Source organism: Mercenaria mercenaria, chromosome 5, assembly GCF_021730395.1.
Source record: "Mercenaria mercenaria strain notata chromosome 5, MADL_Memer_1, whole genome shotgun sequence".
Taxonomy (NCBI): domain Eukaryota; kingdom Metazoa; phylum Mollusca; class Bivalvia; order Venerida; family Veneridae; genus Mercenaria; species Mercenaria mercenaria.
In genome coordinates this window covers 21,460,352-21,487,712 of record NC_069365.1, presented here as the reverse complement: position 1 = coordinate 21,487,712, position 27,361 = coordinate 21,460,352, and the positions used below count along the sequence as shown (strand labels likewise).

Here is a 27,361-nt window from a genome sequence, read left to right as displayed (position 1 = left end):
TCATGATACGGCCTTACAAACGAGATAACTGTTTTATCATCTATCAAATTTGATAAACAAACAAAACGACAGAAATAGTCTATTGATAACAAGACATTAGTTACATTTGTGTTTAATTATATATGGAGTATTAACTACCATGTGAGTATTTATTTTCATTGGTATACCTGAATGTCAACTAAAATGTTAAGCCTAAGATGTACTTATTTGAATTTATTAAAGGATTAAGAGTCTTGTTTGATCCGGACAAACCAGTCTGTTACGTGCCAATTTCCGCAAAGCGGTAGCTCCGTTTATCGTATGTACAAGAAGGTACGTTTCTTTTCCGTTGCATGTTTGCAAAGGAAAGATACTAGTGGGAAAGGAAAAAATCAGTTCGCCTATTCTGTCGTCTTTTGTTACATTTTTACATGAGAAAGTGTGTAATATGGACAGCCTTTTGGGATTTTGTCAGCTCTGGAGTCCATGTAATTTACTAGCTTGTTTAGCGTGTCCTGGTTCAGACTGGCAGTTAAATGCTTTTCTTGGGTATGCAGGAAATTATCAAGTGTTGTATTTGCCGCATCAAGTAATATCTCATTCGTAGACTCGCTGGCTAATTTGGCTTTTTAGACAGCAATACCATTCCATTTGTTCACAAGTTCTATTATAGGTCTTATTGACCCTAAGGGTTGTCCAATTGATAAGATCCGTCACTTCAAGGAGTTTTAGTGCCTCTTTTTTCACAAGTTCTTACAGGCGGAGGCATTGAACAACACTTCTCGGTAATCCAAGTGTTTTTACCCACTCTTAGAAATTAAATTCATCATTACTTGAATTAACACTTTGATCTGAAATCGTTCGCTCAGTTTCCGGCATTTTTTTCTCAAGCGCTTAAGTATCAATTAATCAAAATTCTGTGGAGATCAGGCCCCAATTTCACGAAAAAGGTTAAGTAATTGCTTAGCTAAGTCTGTTCTTTCAAATGCGTTATATCATGCTTAAAGAGAAATATCATATTTGCGTGATAGAAGTTCTGCAGACAAATACTATTTACCATAGCATATTTTATCTATAAATCCATTGTTATAGAAAAAATCAACTCTAAATAACAAGTACTTAAGAAATAACACGATTTTAAAATAACAGACTTAACTAAGTAATTACTTTTTTTATTCTTTTTTTTTTTCGTGAAATTGGGGCCAGTTTCGATGCGGAGCGCTAGCGCGTAAACCATAAACTTAACTAAATAGTCAGTAAGTCTCCAGGAATCCATAGAAATGTCACGTGTGATTCGAGAAGAACTTATTTCTTTGTGGGTGGTAACGTTGGGAGGAGGGGATGGGGAGGGAGTTGATTTAACCATATTTTATTGCTTACATATACATGCAAGTAGATACATAGAATTACAATAATACAAAAGCAAAATGGTTGGGCAACAAGTTCTATCCCAGGGGAGGGAGTTAACGTCAGCCGACACAAGCATATATCATACGGCGAATTTCAAACTTATGTTGCTGGAGGCCCGGATGCCTCTCTCGGCATTATTTCAAGCACGAGCTTCTGTTAGGTAGCTGCTGGATGGCTTCCTCGTATGATAGAATGCCATACTCCATGAGAGGGTTTGTGCCCGTAGCGATGAGAGGCGGTCGAATTGATTCGAAGTAAGCGGCCTCATTAAGCACTAGGCGGCAGATGTTTCTGCTATTTGCATTCATAATTTAGATGATTAACATTTGACGTTTCATTTGTCATTTTGCAAGTAACATTTGGTACCTTGGGGGTATACATGAAGCGATTGGCATGACGCACCGACCTTACATACTTTTTCACCGCAATTCACGAATGGTTTCTATTTGCCAATTTTCGAGCGAAATAATTCCGACCTTGCAAAGTGAGTATGTTTATAAATCTCCATACTTTATTTCGAATCATACGCTATCATCTGTTCTTTTTAAACTTTAAAACTCGATAATACGAAAATGACATAATATATATTGGTACACGTCCTGTCATAAGTTGACTTCAGCACCGCAATATGAAAAGCAAACATTGTTCATGTATCAAACACGACTTAATGCGTGCTGTCATGGTATCAACAGCAAACCATCGTGCCGTCGTTGTCACGGTCATAAAGGGACATACAGGTGAATGGTGTGTGAAGAAAAAACAGTTGTTGTTTCTTTCAACTAAAATATACAATGTGCACACTCAGAAAAGGAGGAAAGCCAATAACTGTACATTATGTGGAAGAGTAGACAAATCGAGTCGCAAAGTGCAGAGATTGTCCATTTTTCTCTGGCTTAAAACATGGTCCTAGTGATCATTCCCTAGCCTAGTATTACCACAAATCGAAAGTGACAGAGATCAGCAACACCAGTGACTGACAATACAAAATCATTTCCTGCACAGTCATGTATATCAGTTGTATCAACTGTTACATTATGCAAACAAACAAATTTATTTGAATTTTATAAGGGGAAATATCTTTATAAAAATCAGGAGTAATAACAGTAATAACAGTGAGCTTCTTTGTAATAATATATATTGACTTTGACTTTATTGACTTTGACATAATATGTGCAAAATCGTTATCAAAATTCATGAGTAAAAGCCGAGAGTTTATACATAAACAGAGGCTTAATTTTGACACTCTTCTCTTGATTATACTCCTTAATCTTTACATATTGTAACCAGTTTCATTGTCCTTTGTATAGTTTTCTTCTATTGGGTTGCAATTTGATATTGCTGCGTTATTGGATTCTGACTTTTCCACTTAGATGTTAATCTTTGTTGTTTTAAGTTTTCAGATTCCCAAGTGAGAAATATGTTCTGTTTCTCCCACTAATTGTGTTATCCCTAATAAAGCAAAGACTAAGATAAGATAAGATAAGATACATTTTATTTTGAGTCGGCAAGACATGTAACAATACAACATAAGCACTCTAGGTGCTTTTGAACCGAACACTGTATTCGCCATCTATGGTCTTTAATTTTCTTACACTATACATTTCTTAAGTGTATTCAACAGTACCCTATGCTCACTTTGATATGAAAACCACATTATATTTCAGATTTTTCAAAATCTTTCTCGCACAGTTCGGTGATATCCAGCCTCTCTGTACTTTCAGTACTTTGAATAAAATACCCGACGGTCAGTTACAGTTAGATAATGGATACCGCGCTAAATACACGCACACACGGTACAATAGTTTAATTGTAGCTAGGTAAAGCAGGTAGTTGTATACCACACGTGGTTATAGGATTATAGCAACTATATTAACATCGGTAACAGCATGTTATTTTGATATCCCTATGTTTTGATAATAGTTAGACCATCCACCGTTAGAAATAACAATATTTACAAGTGCATATCATGATGTTAGGAACGGACATAAACTATATGTGCTGGTAGGTAAAAAAGATTTTTTATGTACTATTGATATAAGGAGAATAAGCAGAGAAGATAGATATTTTCAGTTTATTCTGTACATTTAGCTGAACACATTGTCAGATTGTATGTTGTAGAAAATATCAGTCTTCCTTTTCAAACATTTTTTATGTAAATTTGTTTTTGGTGTGTGTCTGGGTACTCCGGGACATGAAATTTTTAAATATTGCATGTTTTGCCTTTTTAACAGCTCTACTTTCACTTTCATTTTGCTATTTTTGCATTTTTTTTAAAAAATATATATGGTTTGTAACAGTTCAGCTCCCGGAGGGCATGATGCAAGATGTATTAGATACACAATAATTATAAAAGTTATGAAAATAATACTATTGGGAAAGAAGCTTGAAGATATCTACAAAATAGAAAGTGGACAGCCAAAGTACTTGTATTGAAGTTTCTTTTAACAGTTTGGTGTATTCTTTATGGTAAACTACGGCCTATGTGGCGTAAAAAAAAATCACCCGAGGGGAGGTTTCAAAGGGCTTTACAAGAACCTTAAAAACGTTTGAGGCAAAATGGAAATCTCCTGTATTGTTATTACTATATTCACCCATCTGTGTTCAAATACCATCAACTTTTAAACTCTGATAATAAGTTTGAATTGATAAAGCTGTGCAATTATGTCAAGGAAGCATTATGTATTCGTAATGCTATTTTAAATAATTCTGCTTAATATGTTCATCCTCTGTTACCATATCATATACTTCTAGCTTCATATTATTACCATAAGTATGTACATGTTCAATCCATATTTCCTCTACCATATTACTAAATGTTTCATTTTTATGTTACACTATTACCATGTATATACACGTGACATGTTAAAATTGTTTAAAGATGTGTTTAGACGATGTACTTATGTATAAGTCTTAATAAAAGTCTGTTCTGTTCTGTTCTGTTCTATTGTAAGTTTTCCATTTATTTGGGGATTTGATCATTTCCCCCAAACTACAGCCAATATAAAAAGTCTCCACAGGTAAATAAATTCATGTTTAAAATGAATAATTCAGAGGGAACACTTTCAAAATGGTTAACTCAAATTGTGAATATAACATGTAGTTACACATATATGATACCATTTTGTAATTTCTCATTGTTGGATATACATTTTACATTTTATATCAAATTTTGCGTAAACCAAGTTATCATCATAGAATACAAAACAGTTTTAGCTAAAAAGTCAAATATTAAATATCTGAGGTAAAATTTCTTAAATTCGAAAAATTTCTGGAAATCATGCATTTTTTATTATTTTGATGCACAATTAAACTTTCTAACAGGGCCTTAGCACAGCTTACAAATACCTGTCAGTGTAGGCCATGAGAAATGTGTGCATGTTGTATATCGAATACGAAGTGTTTTTTTAAATGTCTGTCTGAAACCCCTTCCAGTAGCAACAACCACTACTTTTTGTTAGTTTTGATAAAATTATGTTTTTGACTCTAATATGTGTGTGAATGACAAATCAATTGTGTCTTTGAATGTAACTGATAAATTTTTATGCGTGTTTCAAGTCATGTACTAGATTTTGACACGTAACAACTGTTTCAGGTTTTTTTTGTGCAAAATTGTCCATAGGTGATTGCATTTCTTCTGCTAAACGTATTTGATTTATTTTAATATGACTTATTCATTCACTATAAAGAAACATTTCCCTAGTTACTTTAGAGAGATTACGAAGCCATTCAATAAAAAAATCATGACTGAAAATTTAGCCCAATTCAAATACATGGTACTTTCACTTTGGAAAACAGTTTATAATTTCTAATCTGCACATTTTTAAGTCTTGAAAATCATACAGTATCTTCCCTCTATGTAACATGATAAGATAGGTTTGAAAAGTGAACACGAGCATTTCAATTTTTTGTGGACATATCTTTTGGAAATCCTGAAACAAGGCTTTGCAAGAGTTATCTTTCCTGTGGTTATTGCTACTTCCAGTATCATAAAATATATTTTATGTTCAATTTTGTTTACAACCCTTTTCTATTAGTTGTCCTGTCTTTCAATAATCATATAAGGTAGGTAACTATGTCCTTCCGTTTCCCGCGCTTTTTTTGAATGAACGCATGGTATTTTGCGAAAAAGTATGTTATGAGAAATTTCTGGCCTATTTTTAATTTGGCTCTAGTTGAATGGTTCTTAGTAAAAGAATAGTCCTTGTACATTCATTTTGGTAAGTTTATGCAAACAAGTATAAAATACATAGAATGGCAACTGGCTGTAATCTCGCGTGATCTCGCGTCCGAGCATGATTCGGCGTTATCTTAGTGAAGCGAGCATGGAGTTGCAATTTGTTCCTTTAAAACTACATGTAAAATACATGTTAGCTTCTAAAACAACATTTGTTTAATATGAAATAGTCTTAAGCACAAAATACACGTTTCTTACTTTCAAAAAAAGCGTGGTCATACGGTGATAATTAATAACTGACAGTGTCATATCTTGGTCACAATAGCCTAAATAGTTTCCCCTATATATTCTATATAAAACTGACCTTTTTCAAAGAGCTACCAAACATAGCTAGACCCATTTCAGAGAACAAATCCTTACCTCATTTTAAAGAGTTATGATAAAACTGATATAAAATGAAGAGAAAAGTAGGGGTCATGTATCTTCTAAGAAAGATTTCTCTGGTCACATTTACTTACTGTAAACTGACATCAAAATCACACTGCTGTGACCTGGAAGTACTACTCATACTAAAATGGAGCTTGACTTCACCAAATACAACCTGCTCTCCCATTTTTCCTACCAGAATGTCAACAATACATCCACAATGAAATTTAAACAAAAACTAGCCACAATTTAGATCTCTGTTGCCATGCCAAGTGAAAAATTAGTGTTCATATACCTGGCAGCCATTACGCGACTAGACCAGATGGCTCCCACGCTGGTTCCTTTAGTTTAGTTAGGCCTATAAGAAAAACTGTTTTTCTGTAATAGTCTCAATTTCATTTGTATAGTACCAGTAACACATCTGCATGAAAAATACCAAGTTTCAGCTTGATTAAATCAGTTTTTCAGGTTTTATGGCATTTTCAGTAACGCGTGTCCCTGCGCCAATTTTCCTTCAAAACTGATGTCGCGACATAATTTTTAACCAGTTCTTGTAGCCAGAGCTTGTTTTTGCCCTATTTCATAAATTTTCACCATAATTTGCAAGCAAATTACACATTAACACTTTGAAATATACCAAATGTCCCCTCTGAAAGGTATAGATGGGCATAATTTAGAGAGCAAATTTGCATTTTTTTAAAAAAAAATACCCCCAAGACAGTGAAAATGTGATTTTTTGGGTTTTTACCAATTTTTGCAGCAAAATTTCAATGAAATGCTCATTTTTTACCAAAATCTGACCAAACTAGTTCATTTATATCAATATCTGGACAAATCTCATTTTTTGCCCACATTTTCTTATAGGTCACAATATCCTAAATAGTTTCCCCTATATATTCTATATAAAACTGACCTTTTTCAAAGAGCTACCAAACATAGCTAGACCCATTTCAGAGAACAAATCCTTACCTCATTTTAAAGAGTTATGATAAAACTGATATAAAATGAAGAGAAAAGTAGGGGTCATGTATCTTCTAAGAAAGATTTCTCTGGTCACATTTACTTACTGTAAACTGACATCAAAATCACACTGCTGTGACCTGGAAGTACTACTCATACTAAAATGGAGCTTGACTTCACCAAATACAACCTGCTCTCCAATTTTTCCTACCAAAATGTCAACAATACATCCACAATGAAATTTAAACAAAAACTAGCCACAATTTAGATCTCTGTTGCCATGCCAAGTGAAAAATTAGTGTTCAAATACCTGGCAGCCATTACGCGACTAGACCAGATGGCTCCCACGCTGGTTCCTTTAGTTTAGTTAGGCCTCTTTCGCATACAAAATGGCGCGTGGAGAACTTCCGGTAACGCGATCTCGTTTGCAGCCGCGGGATGTTGGCGAGATTTGCTCTATCTGCCTTTCAAGTTGCCGATCTATTTATTTTTATAATTCTTTGGTTTATGACAAGCGCCTATTTTTAGCTCGACTTCTCGGATAGCACTTATCCGTTCATTGGATTCGGCGTATGTAAGCTTGTATTCCAGCAACAGCTATTGGGAATGGTCTGACACTTCACGCAATTATTTGGTATGATGATTTGACACGGAATGCATAAATTCCATTACTCGATTTTCCATTTTTACAAAGTTATTCCTTCAAGTTAACTATTTCTGGTTACGTTTTTAGCTGGACTGTTCGAAGAATATTATATAGAGCATTTTGTAGAGCTCTTGCATTCGCTCACTTGTTCGTCGGTGTCTGCGTTCCGTTTTGATTTAGATTTTGTATGTCAACTAGAATCTAAGTATCCATTGTTCTCAGGATGTACTGTGACAGAAGATTATTCCTCCCTTACTTATACACAATTTGTACTAAAATTGAAACATATCATAATTCCTTCAGAATATTTGGAGGCTATAACGGAGTCACGACCATCCGTCCGTCCGTCTTTCTGTAATTCCTTTAAGGCGACATATTTTTGACACCGTTCAGTGGATTTGCAAAAACCTTCAAATTATGCTACGACGATAGGCATTTATGACCCAGATAAATAGGTCTAAGGTCAAAATCACGGTTGCAGGTTAAAAACTAAACTTTGTGTCCGTTTCATATGTTATAAACTGTTGAGAATATAACTCAGGTCATTTTGTTTTACACCACCCCACCTCTACAAAAACACAGCCCCTATCCCTCATCCCGCCCTCAACCCGCAAAAAAGGGTTTTCTTTACAATTTCCCCAGTATTATACCTTATATTGTTTCTTAGTATTATTATTTCTCACCACACTAAACACACACGATTTTATGCCCCCACATTTATGTTTGGTCATATAGAGTTAGTACTGTCAGTACGTCCATGCGCCCGTCCGTCCGTACGTTCCGAAATCTTGTGTGTCCAACTCCTCCCACACTATTGGCATGATTTGCTTCTAACTTTCACAGAAGAACAAGCTTGATGTGCAAATAGCCATGAAGGAAAGATGTTTTTCTGTGACTGTTTTATCGCAGTTATGGCCCTTTGATAGTTTTGCTATGTAGAATATATATAAAAAACTTGTGTGTCCAACTCCTATCGCTATTAGCATAATTACTATTTGCTTCAAACTTTCACAGGTAAACAAGCTTGATGTGTAGATGACTTTGATTTTTTTCTGTTATTATTTTACCGGATTATGGCCTTTTGATAGTTTTGCTATATAGAATGTCGAGGAAAATATTGTTTGTCCAATTCCTAAAATACTATTAAAAGGATATTTCTCAGATGAAGGACCTTCATGTGAGGATGACCATTAATAACGGACTTTTTTCTTTGGCTTTTTATCTAGAATTACGGCCCCTTTTTAATTTCATAAAATAGGCCATAGTGAAGAAATTTGGTGTGTTCAACTCCTCATACTATTTCAGAAGGAATAGATTCAATGTTGCTCAGATGCACAACCTGAATATATTTTGCATCAAACTTTTAGTCCAACATCCTTCATGTGAAGATGGTCTGTATTAAAGAGGACGGCACAGTATGTGGGGGCATCCGTCCAATATTTTCAAACACTATACACCACCGCTGAACACACTCCGGCGCACACACACTAACATTTAGATTCCAATTGTTTTGGCTCTCCATATTGTTTCTAAGTACCATCTCACACCTGCATCACATCCTGCCACTTACAGAAACACACGCACGCACGTGCACAAAGGTAGAAAAGTCTATATTTTTCTATTGTATTCGCAAATATCTGTCCTTGATCTACTTAGAATGTCGATCTACGATTGTGAATGATGCCGAAGCCTCTGAGTACTGTAACTTGGCCTAACCCTTACCCTGCTACAGTTTTATAATGACCTTGTCCATCTTTCAATTTGGGTGGTAACATTAACTGTTCAAAGGAGTGCTTACCAATAATATACTGACTGAATGACGATAAGTGAAGATCTTGAGAAGTGCAGTCTGATCATGATTCACACTGGTCACAAATGCTGAGTCAATCGTGTCAATCGTATACAATACTAGGCATCATTATAACATGCTTTATTAATGTAACCCGTATGGATGTCATTGTGTATTAAATAGATAGTAGTCAATTCATATAATATTTATGACGCCTCTGGACATTTTTTCCGTTCTTCCATCAAATTTAATTATCCTTAAACGTTAAACATTTAATATAACGCCAAAGGGCTCTATACCGCTTTTCATTATCATTAAAAAAGAGCAAGAACAATATCTTTTTCATCAAATATAACAAATTAAAACTCTTTTCAATGAAAATTACATTATTTGACTATGAAAACATTCATTTGACATGCGCAATTTTCTTGTATTACCTGTTAATTTATTGCTATAAAATGTATTGAAGACCAGCAGTGACTTTATAGTCAGTTCCGGTTATAGCTTTAGGGTAATGTACGAAGTATGCATTTTTATATCCCTATGATGAGAGTTTGCCAGGAGAAGTTCCCTGATTTAGGTTATCTTATGCACGTAAGTCACCGGTCAAACCTGTAATAAACTTGAAATCTTCAATACGGTAATTAAATATGTACATGTACAAATGTATTGTTTCAGTAAAAATGACACATGTATTTAATGTGGTTATTTTTTCTGAAGATACATGTAAATAACAAGAATTAAAATTGCATTAAAGTAGCGGGTTCTCGTTAAAGATTTTCATTTTTTTAAAGAGTGTAGCTTAAGCGAAAACAAATGATACATCTGTAAGATTTTGTTAAGAGTTTTCTATTATTTGCAATTCATATTCTTGCTCGTTTAAGTGTATTTCCGTTATGATTAAGCTGTATAATGATAATATGTTTGAAACACGGAAAATATTACAATATCTTGTTATAAATCACCTTTGTACTCAAATTAATCAAAACATGTTTAAATTTAGATATTACAAACATTCGTCAAGAGATACCAGTATTTGGCATTTAATAACATTTGTCCTTAACATGTCAATAACAAGGTATCATAAAATTTCCAAGCGGATTTGAAGGAATCAGTTGGAATTGTTTTACATGTCAACAGCTTTTTTTTGTTTTTTTTTTTTTTTTTTTTTGTATTTTTAGAAACTAAGAAAATAATGTTTACGTTTTTAATGCAATGCAATTTTTCAAGTTTATGTATTCTTTGTACGCATGGTCCAGGTTTTATATAAAATGCGGTTTAACAAACGTGCGAATTTTAACGCGATTGAAATCTATACCGTGTTCGTGTTAAATGTCATGTTAAAACGAAAATAGGGGTGCAGTTTTCTTTTTTTCTTTTTCGCTTCACCGATGGACAAGACAACATTTACACGTGTATCGAATAAAATATCATGAAGTTTTTATATATATAACATCCACATGGATTATTAACAAATATTTTGTGAAAATGAAAACGACAAAAGTGTGATAATGCGGATGGAAAATGATAGGACATGAAATTTAGAAAAAGGAAGTGATTCACTTATCTCAGTACTTAAATGAGTACTTGAAATAAGGAAACTGCCTCTTTCGCTTGCCAAGTTTAAAGTTTCAATTGAAGTTCATGAATTCTGATTGTTTAACATCTGTTTGCAGGGAAACTGACATTTTATGAACAAACAAGACTATGTGGATCTGTTTCGGTCATCGTAAATGGAACAGATGATATTGACAGTTGCTTAATGGAAAACGAATGTCAAGAACTGGAGAGAAGGAGTGAACCGATAACAACTAGAATTAATTCAAAGGTACGATTTTATCTTCTTCAATACTTATATTATGATTATAGAGTTCCGCTTTAGTCTGCCCTAAGGTTGGTTTCCTCTCATCAAGACAAGAGTTGTGGTCCTTGACTTTATGAAAAAATACACATTATGTGCTGAACTTAAAATATGTGACCTAGAGTTATGAAACCATACAGGAGTGTTATTCATCATGTGAATTTGGGCACCTGAGTTTTGTTTTGGATTTCATTGACATAGTTAAAAATACACATGGAGTGCTTAAAAGTTTGTTGCAGTTATCGTAAGCATGTTTCACCTAGAGTTATAAAACCATGTACAGTGGCAGGAAGATGCTCCAGTGTCCCATGGACACACAACAAGTTTACACAGAGACATTTTATACAAATGCGATATCAATCTTCTGTATGCCATCATCAGTCCCCAAGCCACGTAACTCCTCCCTCCTTATCTCAGTCCCTCCCATCTTTATGTTTCTTGTATTCCTTAATATTGTGTCTTAGTATTGACTTTTCCGTTCCCCGCCACATTATTTACTCACCTAACCACACCCACATTGCCCCTCCCCCAGTGTCGGGTACAATAGTTTTTTTTTATGCACCCCTTCGAAGAAGGAGGGGTATATTGTTTCGCAGATGTCGGTCGGTCGGTCGGTCGGAATGTAGACCAATCCGTTTCCGGATGATAACTCAGGAAATCTTGGGCCTAGGATCATGAAAATTGATAGGGAGGTTGGTCATCACCAGCAGATGACCCCTATTGATTTTGAGGTCTGTATGTCAAAGGTCAAGGTCACAGTGACCCTGAATAGTAAAACGGTTTCCGGATGATAACTCAAGAACCCTTGGGCCTAGGATCATGAAAGTTGACAGGGAGGTTGGTCATGACCAGCAGACGACATCTATTGATTTTGAGGTCAGTATGTTAAAGGTCAAGATCACAGTGACCCTGAACAGTTAAACGGTTTCCAGATGATAACTCAAGAACGCTTAGGCCTAGGGTCACAAAAGTTGATAGGGAGATTGGTCATGACCAGCAGATGACCCCAATTGATTTTGAGGTCAGCATGTCAAAGGTCAAGGTCACAGTGACCAGGAACAGTTAAATGGTTTCCGGGCAATAACTCAAGAACGCTTAGGCCTAGTGTCAGGAAAATTGATATTAGGTTGGCCATGACCAGCAAATGACGCCTATTGATTTTGAGGTCATTAGGTCAAAGGTCAAGGTCACATTGCCCAGGAACAGTTAAACGGTTTCTGATCTTCTTGTCCAAAACCATAGGGCCTAGGGCTTTGATATTTGGTATGTAGCACAATCTAGTGGTCCTCTACCAAGATTTTTCAGATTATTTCCCTGGAGTCAAATATGGCCCCACCCCGGGGGTCACATGGTTTATATAGACTTATATAGGAAAAAGCTTTGAAAAAGCTCTTGTCCAAAACCACAGGGCCTAGGGCTTTGATATTTTGTATATGAAATCATCTAGTGGTCCTCTACTAAGATTGTTCAAATTATTTCCCTAGGGTCAAATATGGCTCTGCCCTTGGGGGTCACATGGTTTACATAGACTTATATAGGGAAAAACTTTGAAAATCTTCCTGTCAAAACCACAAAGACTATGGCTTTGATATTTTGTAATGTAGCATCATCTAGTGGTTCTCTACCAAGTTTGTTCAAATTATCCCTCTAGGGTCAAATATGACCCCGCCCCAGGGGTCACATGGTTCATATAGATATAGAGAAAAACTTAGAATCTTTATGTCCATAACTTACATCATTCAAATTTGGACCACATGTATAGTTTTGAGTGGCAAGATTAACCTTGACATGAGTTGGCCTTGATCTTGACCTAATGACCTACTTTCACATTTCTGAAGCTACAGCCTTCAAATTTTGACCACATGCATAGGTTTGTGTACCGAAAAAAACTTTGACCTTGTTATTGACCTAGTGACCTACTTTCACATTTTTGAAGGTACAGGCTTCAAATTTGGACAACATGCATAGCTTTTTGTTCCGAAATAAAATTTGACCTTGATTTCGACCTAGTGACCTACTTTCACATTTTTCAAGCTACAGCCTTCAAATTTGAACCACAAGGATAGTTTTGTGTACTGAAATGAACTTTGATCTTGAGATTGACCTAGTGACCTACTTTCACATTTCTGAAGGTACAGCTTCAAATTTGGATCACTTGCATAGTTTTGTGTTCCGAAATAAAATTTGACCTTGATTTTGACCTAGTGACCTACTTTCACATTTCTCAAGCTACAGCCTTCAAATTTGAACCACTTGCAAAGTTTTGTGTACAGAAATGAACTTTGATCTTGAGATTGACCTAGTGACCTACTTTCACATTTCTGAAGCTACAGGCTTCAAATTTAGACCGCATGCGTATTTATTTTTGTGTTCTGAATTTAAATTTGACATTGATTTTTACCTATTACCAACTTTCATATTTCTCAAGCTACAGCCTCCAAATTTGAAGCACATGCATAGTTCTGTCTACCGAAATGAACTTTGACCTTGAAATTGATCTAGTGACCTACTTTCACATTTCTCACGCCACAGCTTTCAAATTTGGACCACATACACATTCTTCTGTACCAAAATGAAATTTGACCTTGATTTTGACATTGAGCTAGTCTTGAAATTTGGAACATTCAAAAAAGGCTCAGAGGATGGCGCATAGATCACTCTGTAATCTCTTGTTAGGTTAATAGGTTAAAGGTCAACGTATCTGTTATAGAATATCACATTTTCCTAAACCTATTTTTCATGAGTTCAGTCATAACTCAACGAGGAAAAAATGAGAAGAAAACGGGGTTGAATAGTTCCTAGTGAAATGCCAGTCAGAAAATAGCGCATATTTGCTTTTGTCTGTACAATAACCCCTACACATGGTTTCGATCTGCAAAACCTGCCATTTGGGGTGTATAAACATGAAAACCGTCTCATTTCATGCAGAATGTATTCCGGCTGTGAAAACGTGTGATTAAAACCGTCGATCTACACGAATTTGCGCAAAAAAATGGGAAAATTAGAATCTTTTTACTTTGGATTTCTTTCGACTACACCACGGAATACACCACGGAAACACGGAAGCATTACTGACCTTATTTCTATATCTGTATACTGACATTTTGAATCATAAGAGTAAGGAACTCAATAACAATAGCACGTTTCCGGAATTCAACAGATACTATTTTAGTACACTGTATATGGCACGCCAATTGTCTAATAATTACGTAAACCCAGGTTCACGGTCGAAAAACTAGGAGTAACGATCGATAAATCAGGTTTTTCAAAAACTAACATATATTTTCGAGCGAAAACAAAGGATAACGCCGTAAACCATAGTTCACGCTCGTAAACGTAGGTTCACCCTTGAAAACCCAAGTTCAAGCTCGTAAACATATGGTTCACGTTCATAAACTATGGTTTATGAGCGTGAACCGGGGTTCACGAGCGTAAACATAGGATAACGAGCGTAAACAAAGGATAACGACCGAAATTTGTAGTTCAATCGAGAAACCTAGTTTATCAAACGTAAACCATTGTTTACGGTCGATATATTAGGATTATAAAATCAACTATGAATTTCGGACGTGAACGTAGGTTTACGGCCGTGAAACTATGTTTACGAGCGTGAACATACTTTTACGAACGTTAACCCATGTTTACGACCGTGAACCTAGTTATTTATTTATTTATTCCAAAAACCTAGTTATCGATTGTTAATCCTAGTTTTTCGACCATGAACCGACAATTGGCGTGCCATAACTGTAACCCACTATTAAGACTAATATTATGGTAATGCCATATCCAAGCTCATTAACATGTTCATACACTTTGTCTTGATCTTCAAAAGCACACTGCAGTCCCTATACACTGTAATTTGTCACCTATTTTCGCGGGTTCAGCTGGAAATATTTCGAACCAAGGTACATTTATCTATAAGCTATTGTCAGTCAGAGAACAGCACAGTGCACACATTCATGTCTCGTTGAAAGTAAAAATTATAAGTTGAACACGTACTGTATAACGAGCAGGATTTGTCGTTGTGACGACATATGTAATACGGATTTATATTTATATATTGTCGTTTTATGACATGTTCCACATTTTTTTGCAGATTATTCTGCCCATTCATATAAAAAAATACGTAATAGAATAATATGACATTAGGATAAACCATTTTACCTTTAGTTTCTTATTTCATGGTCCATATGGCTCAGTAAAACTTCAATAGAGTTTCGAAAATAGTTTTGATTTACATATATTAACCTAAAAAATGCTTTTTAGTAAAGTAAATATAAATTTACTAAAGTAATGATAAGGTATTCTGAAAATGAAAAGTGTAAATAGCTCAAAATAAGTTAAACAATGAATTTATAAAATCTGTTCACCAATGTAACGGTATCATACTGTTAGTATTGAGAGTTAGAATGTGCACGAATTAACATAAAATTTCACCTGGGTATCATTAAAGTATAAATACAGTTCACGAGTGTAACGATATCATGTGAATATTCAAAGGAGGGGGCAGGGTTAATAATGTGTCGAATGACGATATTAAAACCGAACGAAAATCCTTTTTTTTTTAATTTTGAAATCCAAATTAAAGCCTGTTATGCAGTATGTTAAATGTAAATGAAAAAGTCATCGTATTTATGTGATTCAGAAATTGAATGTCTTCTTGTTAAATGATAGATACAATGACATAAGCCGAACAGTACTTGAATACTTTTGTTTTCCCTATCGGAACGTTAATTCGCACCATTTGTGTACATCAATAACGATATTTTTGATGTGCAATAAATGATAAATACCCACACTGGAATAGTGTTGGTAACATATGCAAGTTTTTGTCATATGTTAGTAAAAAATTATTCAGTAACTGAGGGAAATCAAAACTTTTTACAGGTATGGATTGCAATAGATTGGGCATTGTTAGGGAAATATATTTTGTACATTTCATTGATTGAGAGTCTAGAGACATTTATATATCTATGATTCGGTTCTCGTTGCATGCAAATATATGCTATTGTGACATTAAGCATTCTTGCTCGCATCCTTATTGTGCAAACAAGTCGATTAAAACAAGATCTAATTATCCCTTTTCCTATAACGCTTACAATTCAATAAGCATTTCCTAGGAGGGAGGTTATCGATCGAACTATACAGCATCATTATACATTAGTATTTAAAGCTAGATTGGAATCACTGCCGCCAGTCCGCGGACGATAATTGCAACTATGTAGTTAGAGAGACGCGGTTGTCACAGACAGGCTATAAATTCCTTATTCGCTTTATCCTTCAGGGAACTAAATGCAATCATCTTAGACTTAAGTTGTAGCTGTTATCGATATTTTCCCAATTTTTTCACATTGTATCAAATTCTCCCAGAAAGCATTTAGAGTGCATAGAGTATGGATTTATTAGAGTTCTGTAGCCGCGTGCAGGGTTTCTACTTCATTAACACGTCGTTTTACTCTGTTCTCACTCTCTCGCAGAACACAAGTGTGCTTTAATTTTCTGACAGTAAGATGAGGTTTAAATAGTTTTACTCTGTACTAACACGAAGTTATTGTTAAAGGATAAACTCAAGTGATAATTTTACGGCAAATGAATGAGTTTTTCATGGCTTGCTATGTTTCAGAGGCTTGTTTCTTTAGTGTCAAAATGCGGACTGTGTGGATAAGAAACAAATTTGCCTTATTTTTGCTGTGTGTTGTCATACTGGCTTGGATATCTTTATCCACACTATCTTCAGAACATTTTCACAAGGTTGGTATAAAATTTGATATATTTTAGATATACATGTTTCAAAGTATTTAGTTGCTTCTGACGTATTCCCAACGCAACATCCAAGTATTTATCTTTGTAACTGTGATCGAAGACCATAATTATGCTATCTTTTTATAATACTACAGCCAGGTTTAGCAGATGTATCTAACACTTATCATGCTGAACAGGATTGATTCTGCCTTTGCGACCAGTGTAGATCATGATCAGTCTGTGCATTTGTGCAGTCTGATCATGATCTGCAGTGTTCGCCATTCACTCAATAACTGTTTGGTAAACATCCCTATTGACAGTAGGTGCCCCTCCATGCATTATTTCATCACGAGCGGGCACCTGGGTAGAACCACCGACCTTCCGTAAGCCAGCTGGGTGGCTTCCTGACATGAAGAATTCAACGCCCCGAGTGAGGCTCGAACCCACATCGATGAGGGGCAAGTTATTTGAAGTCAGAGACCTAAACCACTCGGCCACGAAGAATAAAAATACATGTAACGTACGAACAACTGTCAGACTAGCTAGGAAGAGTATGAACGTTGTCTTATTTTCAGTTGTATACAATTCTATGAGTTATTTGGTTTAATCTTTATTTGAACAATTCCAACTTACAATTCCTTCTCGGATTTCTTAATCCATTATCATTTTTATTGCAGGGGTTATTTTGTTTGATAACTTCCATGAGAAAAATGCTCTCATTTGGCATATTTCAGTTCGAGATTTCATTTTTTATCCCCCGCCGATGAAATCGGGAGAGGGGTATTGAAATGGCGTTGTCCGTCCGTCCGTGCGTCCGTCCACAGCCATTTCTCAGTAACTAGCTGGTAGAATTTCATGAAACCTGAAATAAACATGAACCAACATACTGCGATGATGCCCGTCAAGTTTTTTTTTGGATTGGTCAATTTCCCTTAGATTTATTGCCTTTGATTTAATGAAAAATGCCCAAAAATGTCCACAGTCATTTCTCAGTAACTAGCTGGTAGAATTTCATAAAACTTGAAATAAACATGCACCAACATACTGCGATGATGCCCGTCACGTTTTTTTTTTTTTTTTTTTTTTTTTTTTTTTTTTGATTGGTAAATTTCCTTTAGAGTTATTGCCCTTGATTTAATGAAAAATCCACGTCTGCAGCCATTTCTCAGTAATAAGCTGGTAGAATTTCATGAAACTTGAAATAAATATGAACCAACATATTTCGATGATGTCTGTCATTTTTATTTTCAATTGGTCAATTTTTCTTAGAGTTATTGTCCTTTAATTGTTTAAAAACCTACAGATTTGTACATAACAAACCAACCAATTGGTAGAATTTCATTAAACTTCTTTTATTCTTTTCCATGAAAATTTATTATAAACATGTGAAGTTTTGTACCCATACCTGGTCACCACTTTGCCCCCCCCCCCCCCCCCCCCCCCCCCCCCCCGAAAAAAAACATTCATTTTCTGTTAAAATGATTTTGACTAATGAAATTATTTGCTTCTTAGTAACATCCTTAACTTTTTGCCGGATATATATTTTGCCATTCCTCACCACAAGCCCTTTCGGCCGGAAATACCAATTCATCGAATTTGCTTGTTTTTCATGAGAGATGGAGTGAAAAGAACGTCGAAGACCTGAAACTTTTATTATAATATAAGATTATGTTATAATCAGTAACGTTTAAACAGTGAAACTGATAACAGTTGAAAGTGACTAGTATATTATAATATTGTATTTCTGGTAAATCCATGATAATGTTGCTGATGCAGATTTCATTTGATTTTACCTCTCTGAATTTTCTCCTTGACAAGTCAGAAGTTGTGTAAGTTGGAAGATACAAGATACATAACATACATTTGACTAAAAAAAAATGTTTCGTATTTTTTGTTAATGTTTTATTTAGTTATTTTTTCAGTTGGTAGTGTAATCGTTTGTTTTTCATGTCATTCGTCCCCGTTCCATGTCGGTCGTCCCCGTTCCATGTCAGTCGTCCAAGTCAGTCGTCCCCGTTCCATATCACTCGTCCCCGTTTCATGTCAGTCGTCCCCGTTCCATGTCAGTCGTCCCCGTTTCATGTCAGCCGTCCCCGTTCTATGTCAATCGTCCCCGTTTCATGTCAGTCGTCCCCGTTCCATGTCGTCCCCGTTCCATGTCAGTCGTCCCCGTTCCATGTCAGTCGTTCCCGTTTCATGTCAGTCGTCCCCGTCAGTCGTTCCCGTTCCATGTCAGTCGTTCCCGTTCCATGTCACTCGTCCCCGTTTCATGTCAGTCGTCCCCGTTCCATGTCAGTCGTTCCCGTTTCATGTCAGTCGTCCACGTTCCATGTCAGTTGAACATAATTTGCATTGTCTTGTTTTTTATAAAATGGCAATGCACGGAATGTAGCGAATTTCAAAAAATAAGAAATAACAGTAGGCAATTCAAGTCGTGTCCGTGCATAGCAAACATACAGTACTATAGTTCAATTTAAGGTTTGAAAGCGTTTAATTAGTAAACTTTATCAAGATAAAAAATGCACTCTTTATTCATATCGGGTTCCTATGTCGCCTCAAATAGCGCATTTTTGCCATGATAAAATGCCCACAGTCATATAATCCAAATTTAGACTAACGGGGAAATCCAGGTAAAATTGTACGTTTCTACAATTGTCTAATCAATAAATATTCTCATATGACCAAGGTACTTCATAAAATATTTTATCATACGTTATACATATGGCCATGATTAAGAGAAAGAAAAGGAACTTTGGTATTGCCTTTTTAGTTTTCCTGTTATATATTCACATTTTGTGCCTTCAAATTTTATGAGTCCCCTACTGGTTGAAACCAATTTCGGGGACTATATAATTGCTCTTTTCCGTCCGTCCGTCATTCCGTGCTTACATTTGTATACTTATTAGGTGGCTATAGGAACAAAAGTAACAATACTTTTTCTTTGATGTCATTCATTCTGTTATGCTTTTATGCGGCTATTTTTCTTTCACGTGACTAAAGGAACAATAGAGAGAACAAAAGAGTGGCCACATAAATCCTATATGCTGGAACGTCCGCCCGTCAGTCCGCGATTTTGTGTCCGGTCCATAACTCTGTCATTCATCAAGAAATTTTAATATTACCTGGCACAAATGTTTCCCTTGATGTGATGACGTGTCATGCGCAAAAGATGAATCCCTTGATCAAAGGTCAAATTCACATTTAGAGGTCAAAGGTCAACAGGACAGTTTTATGCCCCCGGCATCTACTGATGCGGGAGGCATATAGCGATTGTCCTGTCCGTTCGTCCGTCCGTCCGTCCATACGAGGTTTACCAAATGGGACCGTTTTGTCTAGCATCAATAATCCTTACTAGAATGACTTGATACTAATGCAGATGTAACCTGTGACCATTCCTCATCTTCAGACATCACGTGACCTCAGTTTGACCTTGACCTCGTTTTGGACTTAGGTTGCTTTGTATGGGCCATCTCTTGGTTAACCAAATTGGACCGTTTCCTCTAGCATCAATACCCCTTACTAGAATGACTTGATACTAATGCAGATGTACCTGTGACCATTCCTCATCTTCAAACATCACCTGACCTCAGTTTGACCTTGACCTCGTTTTGGACTTAGGTTGCTTTGTTAGGGTCATCTCTTGGTTAACCAAATGGGACAGTTTCGTCTAGCATCAATACCCCTTACTAGAATGACTTGATACTAATGCAGATGTAACCTGTGACCATTCCTCATCTTCAAACATCAACTGACCTCAGTTTGACCTTGACCTTGACCTCGTTTTGGACTTAGGTTGCTTTGTATCGACAAGAATGCCACCGGGGGCATCAAGCGTTTATTGAACGCAGCTTCTTGTTTCTGTTCGGAATGTAACTGATCAATCCGTAAAAGGGATTTTTATATTACTTGGCACAAATGTACTTCATAATAAGACGATATCCCATGTACAACTTTCAGGCCTCTAGCTGAAAGGTCAATGTCACACTTGGCAGTGAAATGAACAGTGTCTGTTTCGTGTCCGGTCCAGAACTTATCCATCGAGGGATTACAATATTACATTGCATGAATGTTACCCATAATCAGACGAGGTGCGCAACTACAAGAATCCTAGCTCAAAGGTCAAGTTTAAACTCTGAGATCAAGAGTCAATAGATTTATTCCGTTTTCCGTTCGTAACTGTATCATGCAAAAAGTTGGCACAAATATTTCTCTGGATAAGACGAAGTGTCAGGCGCAAAACCCGGACTCTTAGCTCGAAGGTCAAGGTCATACATGTAGATCAAAGGCCAAAGGTCAACAGCGCTTTTTCCTCTCCGGTCTGTACCTCAACAATCCATAAAAGGCACCTGGGGTCTTCCTCCACCATCAAAGCTTGAAAGTCACTATATGACCTAAAATTGTGTCGGTGCAACGTTAAATCCAACCAAAACAAATCAGAAATATTTAAGCTTAAGTTGACTTCTTTTAATTTATGAGTAATGGAACTTCAAGTAATCTATTTCTTGTTTGTTTTCAGACAAGTGATGGTGATCCAAGACAGAAAGTGTTAAGAATGATAGATGTACAAGGCAGCCGTCCTAATCTAGATAAAACTGTACTAAGATACTCATCCACGGCTTCTGCAGATAATGTTTTAGAAAAGATCTCATCCATTGCAAAATCTATCCACAATGCGAAGAAACATGTTAGAGGATCTAAAACGTCAGATTTTCTTAAACAAACTACAGAAATGATTGACTCTCTTTTAATTGATTTAAATGTAAATCCAGCTTCATTATACAACAGAACAATCTACGAGCCTAAGCATGTGTGTCCTGAAAAGTATATGGGAACTACATTTGGTTATCCTTACTTCTATAAAGGATTTGAAACAACCAACTGTGAACATGGTGTTGCCGTATGGAAACTTGTTACAGTAATAAAACATGTTGAGATTTTCAAACGGAATTCCGTATCTACTTTAAAAGAGACTGAACAATTATTGTCGTCAGTTTATAAAATGAATTCGAATTTCAGTGTAATACTTTCCGCAAGCAATGCGGAATATTTTTCTGATATCAAAAGGTTATATCCAATGCTTTCTGTAATAGACTCGAAAGGTCTTGCGGAGGGGTCAGCTTTAAACCAAATTGTAAGTACAGTTAAAACTCCGTACGTGTTTCTTGCAAGAAACATTCAGTTCTTTACCAATGATTCTAGATTGGAGAGGCTAATTAGAGAGATAGAAACATTAGGTGTAAAAGTTGCTGCAGGTGCCGTTAGAAATGCAGACGGGCAATGGAAGAAAGGCTGTTTTCAGTCTATGTATAGAAATTATACATTAAAATACTTGGAAGGATACGATGAGTCCTTGCATGAATGCTTATTTTGTGACTATGTTCAGGGACCTTTTGTGACTTCGAAAAAATATTTAGAAAAAAACGAATTTGAAAATTTAAATGAAACTGAAGGTTTATTTGAGGAATGGTTTCTACGGATGACACATAAATCCGACGAAGCTATCACGTGTCCAGATTCCATGTTTCATGTTAAATGGATAAATTCTCAAAAATATGGTATGTTAAAAGAATTTATGCAAAAATGGGATTTGTTCAAAATTGTTACACCAAATGGAAGCACTGTAACAAGAACTTGTGAAAATCAATCTTACCAGTCACATAATACTAAGTCATTATCACCATGTTCTGCTCAGTTCAATGCCGACGCCGTAAAGATGATTTTAAGAACATGTGAAGAGGCAGGTCTTTTCTGTGAACTACAGGAAGGAACGGCCCTCGGAGCGGTGAAATTAGGTAAAACTCTTCCATGGGAGAGGGATGCGGACATAACTTTCTTGACGGCAAACTATTCTGGATTTCAGAATCTTAAAAGTGTTTTTAAAAAAGCAGGTTTTGGTTTTTCCGATCTGGGAGCCACCTGGTGCTGTGTGGATAACAGAACTGCAGGAGGGAAATTTAAAATGAGTTACAAGAGTTGGAATTTAGAATTATATGGCCAGCATATGATGGACAGTGAACTTTTGACAGAAAAAGGAATCAAGCCAACGAAAGTTTTCTTGGATGGACAATGGGTAAATGTACCAAGAAATCCTGGATTGTTTGTAAGAAACAGATATGGTAGAGAAATTTATCAGCATGCCGAACATTGGATGTCAACGGGGGGCAGCAGTGGCTGGATTAATTATAAAACAAATATGTTCAAACGATGTTCTAATGAAGGAGATCATGATTGTTTGGACAGGTATAATGCTGATGGAGATCTGCCATTCATTGAAATGCTTCCGTAAAATAAAAGGCTATCTGTGGTAACTGTAATGAATAGTTAGCACGATGATACAGGAATTAACCTTTTCAACATTTATTTATTTGTTTGATTACTGGCCTGAAAATACCAGATCCGTACTTAGTAGATAATTAAACCAGTCCAAGCTAATTGACAGATCATTATGACGATCGTATTACCGAGTTAAAATGCGATTATATTACGTTTTTCAGTAAATTATCGAACTATATTAGAGTGAAATATATTTTGTATTTTCAAAGTGAAAAATATTTTTCACCGAATAGAAACTAAAAAATGGGTACATTCACTAATTGTTAAAACAAGAGTTAAAAAGAAATTTTGTTTGTTTTAAATGTTAGATCGAAATATCTTTCACCTATGAACAACACATCTTATAATTTCACTCATGGCTATGCCACTCGTAAAAATATTGCTTCTGGTGTTCAGTCATGAAAGATAATTTTAATCTTACACTGAAACAAAATATCCTTTATATAATTTTATTGCCAGACGATACACATTCTTCTGGTAAGGTGAAAAATTGCACACACATTCCAGAACAGCTATAAATATGTTTTTTTGGGGTAATCGTGGTGAACAAGTATATCATACAGTTTGATACCCATTGATATGAGAAAAAAATGTTTAGTGCGACGGCAGGTCTACACTCCCGGAACGATAAAATTTCGACCAATTAAAGACTTAGATCCACTGTTATATCAGTGCTATCCTTACCTGCAGCTTATAGGTGATAATGTAAGAGTTATAACTTTTAAGGTAATGAGCTCAGCAAGGGAACAAGACATATTAGAGGTGTTTATAATGTGAACATTATTCTAACTTGTTTCTAGATATAATTTGTATTATCAGTTCTCTTTGAATTTTGTCTAGTGAATACTTCTATTACTGATGTTGCTACTGCTGCTAACTATACCACTAGGGTAACAAGTTGAATTAAGGTAATGATTCACTTTTTTAAAACTTTGCCTTTATTGTACTGGCATTTTTATTTTTGTGTGTAACGTTGGGATGAAATTTTTGGTAAAAAAGTCAAATGTAAATATTCAAATAAAGTCATCATCTTGGTCAAAAGTTACTCCAGCAAATATTTCTACCTTTTAATAAAGTCACTGAACGTCGTAAAATAAGAGTATACAGTCAGATGTATAGTATATTTCAAAATTTGATCGTAACTTACCAAGTATCAATACACTTTGTTAGGAAAGCATATTGATAAGAACTGAACAATTAAAAGCTATATTTTACCTAGGAAATATTTTTTCAAAGGTGTTTATATAGCTAAATATACATTTTGAGATGGTTATGTATTGGATATAATAAGTCTGAAAAAAATGTCTTCTATCAAATTTATAATCGCTTATGCAGTTTCATAGCTGACTGCCATTTTACTCAATTTATGACCTTGTATTTAGGAACCATACTGTGAAAGTTGCAACAACTACGTCAGAATTCCCGTGGCCCACTCCAAAGAGATCAAGACTTTAAGAATAACGTGGGGCCTCCGTTGCCGAGTAGTTAAAGGTCCAATACTAAGGAAAGTGAACATTTTAATTTCTTTTAAAAAGCACAGAAACTATTTCATTTTATTGGAAAATGAAAGTTGGTATGTAGAAATTCGAAATAAATCGCAGTATATGTACAATTATTTTTGTATGAAGTATGAAGAAAGTTAAAAAGACCTGGGGGGTCATTCTGTCGATTCATTGAAATTTCAACATAATACACATACATTTCTTTGAGTTCCAAAGACCTTCTGTAAATTTTGACCTGCCAATCTTCATTATTTAGTGTCTTGCAGAAGTCTATGCACTGGCTATGAAAAAAATTGCCAACTCACTTTCCCTTAGTAATGGACCTTTAAGGTCGCTGACTTCAAGTCACTTGTCCCTCACCGATGTAGGTTCGAGCCTCACTCGCGGCGTTGAATTCTTCATGTAAGGAAGCCGTCCAGATGGCTTACGGAAGATCGGTGGTTCTACCCAGGTGCTCGCCCGCGGAGGGGAGCCTGGGGTCTTCCTCCAACATCAAAAGCTGGATAGTTGCCATATGACCTGTAATTGTGAAAAGATGATGCAACGTTACTCTACTTGGTTAAGAAGTCAAAGTCGATACAATAAGAGTTTCGTGAACAAGCAAATACTTTAAACGAACTATACTAGTAATAATATATAGTGTGAGTTTTTGAACATGTAAATATTTGAATGTGCAAGTACACCTCCTGAAAAGCTGTTAAAATTTGTACATTGCTGACGTCATCTGTTGAAGGACTTCATGCATTAAAGGAATTGTTATTTACTGAAATGTTTCCTGACTTGATAACTTTTCTAACTCCCCACTTGTTTTTTAATGCATTGGACACAGTAATTAATGATTCATTTGTTACAACAATGAATCACTTAGAGCTCTGTAACAATCACGCAATGGTAACGTCACAATCAAATGACTGTAGTACACTTAGTAATTTATGTAATGTATAATATAATTTACAACCTCATTTTTCTGTTAAAATACTTAATACTTAAAATACTATCTCCGTCAATATTTTTCAACTTGCACGAAGTTGCACTCATTTGTATCACTTTACTGTAAGGTTACCATATTGTAAATGTCATAGCTTAGTACATTTATGTCCAATTTTTAATTGTTGTTTTATCTTATTTTTAAAATATGATAATTTCACTCCATGTCCAGTTTTCAGAAAAATATATCAATTTTAAATTGACAGATATTATTATTATTTCTACTACTATTACTACTACTACTGCTATACAACATAATAGCAACAAACCAAGAGTGGAGTTAGAAAAGTTGTAATGTATATTTCTTGTAACGTTAGATTGCAAAGGCAGCTCTCTAATTATTTATACGTTATGTCGTTTCATGTGTTAAGTTCTAATAAATTTTATTTCCTGTTGTTATTGTTTTATGAAATAACAATATCTTTTATAACGAAAATTTGTAAAAACAATTACAAAGATTCAGAAGGAATTTAAAAGGAGTCCTGTGTGCGGCACATTGTCACCTTAAAGTGATCTGAAGGATATAACACTTTCATGTATATCCCGGTACAAAATATTGATAAAATGAAAATGATGTTTATTTGAACTTGACCTGACAGTTGAGCTTTCAATCAGCAATTTGTACATGACAAATTGGCATTTTAAACAGTCATATTTGAACGCTCTTTTCCTTAATTGCCCATATGAGTCCACTTTAATGTCGTATGTGTGACCTTCACCTTCAAGATAGCCTTTGCTTGGACAAAATGTCATCTTACATTGATCATTTACACATATTTATTTAAAATACATCATGCAAAGATGGATTGTAGACCAGTATGAAGTACACGAATTTGACCTCTAATTGAACCTTCTACACGAAGTGACTTCAGACCGCCATCTTACAACCTGCTGCATTTAATTACACCATCCCGCGGTGTCGAATGTCAAACTTGGTGTCGTCATTGTAGGTGAAAAGGATCTGAAGGATTGGCTACTGATCCCGGTATCATGTTCTGATGATTTAGAACTGGACGACATGCTAATACTAAAAGTCAGTAGCTAAAACAATGTACGTACGACCAGCCTAAATTTGAGCTATCGCACGTAATTTCAACGGCACGGAAACAGTAACATAATTTACCTCAAGATATTTCAAATCAAAACAATCAGGACATATCCCTGTGTAAGCATGCATATGAATTTCGGTTTATGTTTGTTACATTTCAAGAGTTCGTGAAGGGAAGAAATTGACAACAAAGGTGACGTTAATTATGGAATCACATGATGTTTAGTATTATCATGAATCGATTGAAAACAAAATATTACAATTTGGGTTAATTTGTCATTGGTGTAAGCATTCATTCTAAGAAACTACAGTGTTTTTCTATTGACTTCAGTCGTCGCAATCTGTAGTATAGGATGTTTGCACTAGAGAAAGGAAAACGCCTTTATTATGACTGAGTGATATGTGGTGTATAAACTCCAGACAATTCTTAGGTCTATGCATTTCCAAGCTAATGTGGAGGAAGACCCCAGTCCTCCGTTATTTACATAGACGTACGACTTCCGA

At 35.5% G+C, this 27,361-nt stretch overlaps 1 protein-coding gene across 5 annotated transcripts; it reads left to right on the top strand.

Moving 5' to 3' along the window:
- Positions 1–26,204, top strand: LOC123556602 (uncharacterized). 5 transcript variants are annotated; one of them, XM_045347448.2, is made up of 3 exons: positions 1–141; positions 11,061–11,212; positions 21,504–26,204. In XM_045347448.2, the coding sequence occupies exons 2-3, from the start codon at positions 11,147–11,149 to the stop codon at positions 23,271–23,273; spliced, it is 1,836 nt and encodes a 611-aa protein (XP_045203383.1). In that variant the 5' UTR covers positions 1–141; positions 11,061–11,146; the 3' UTR covers positions 23,274–26,204. The 5 variants fall into 5 exon arrangements, with proteins under 5 accessions (XP_045203383.1, XP_045203384.1, XP_045203385.1 ...); XM_045347449.2 differs by lacking the exon at positions 1–141 and adding an exon at positions 3,064–3,390; XM_045347450.2 differs by lacking the exon at positions 1–141 and adding an exon at positions 10,325–10,462.
- The last annotated feature ends 1,157 nt before the right edge of the window (positions 26,205–27,361 follow it).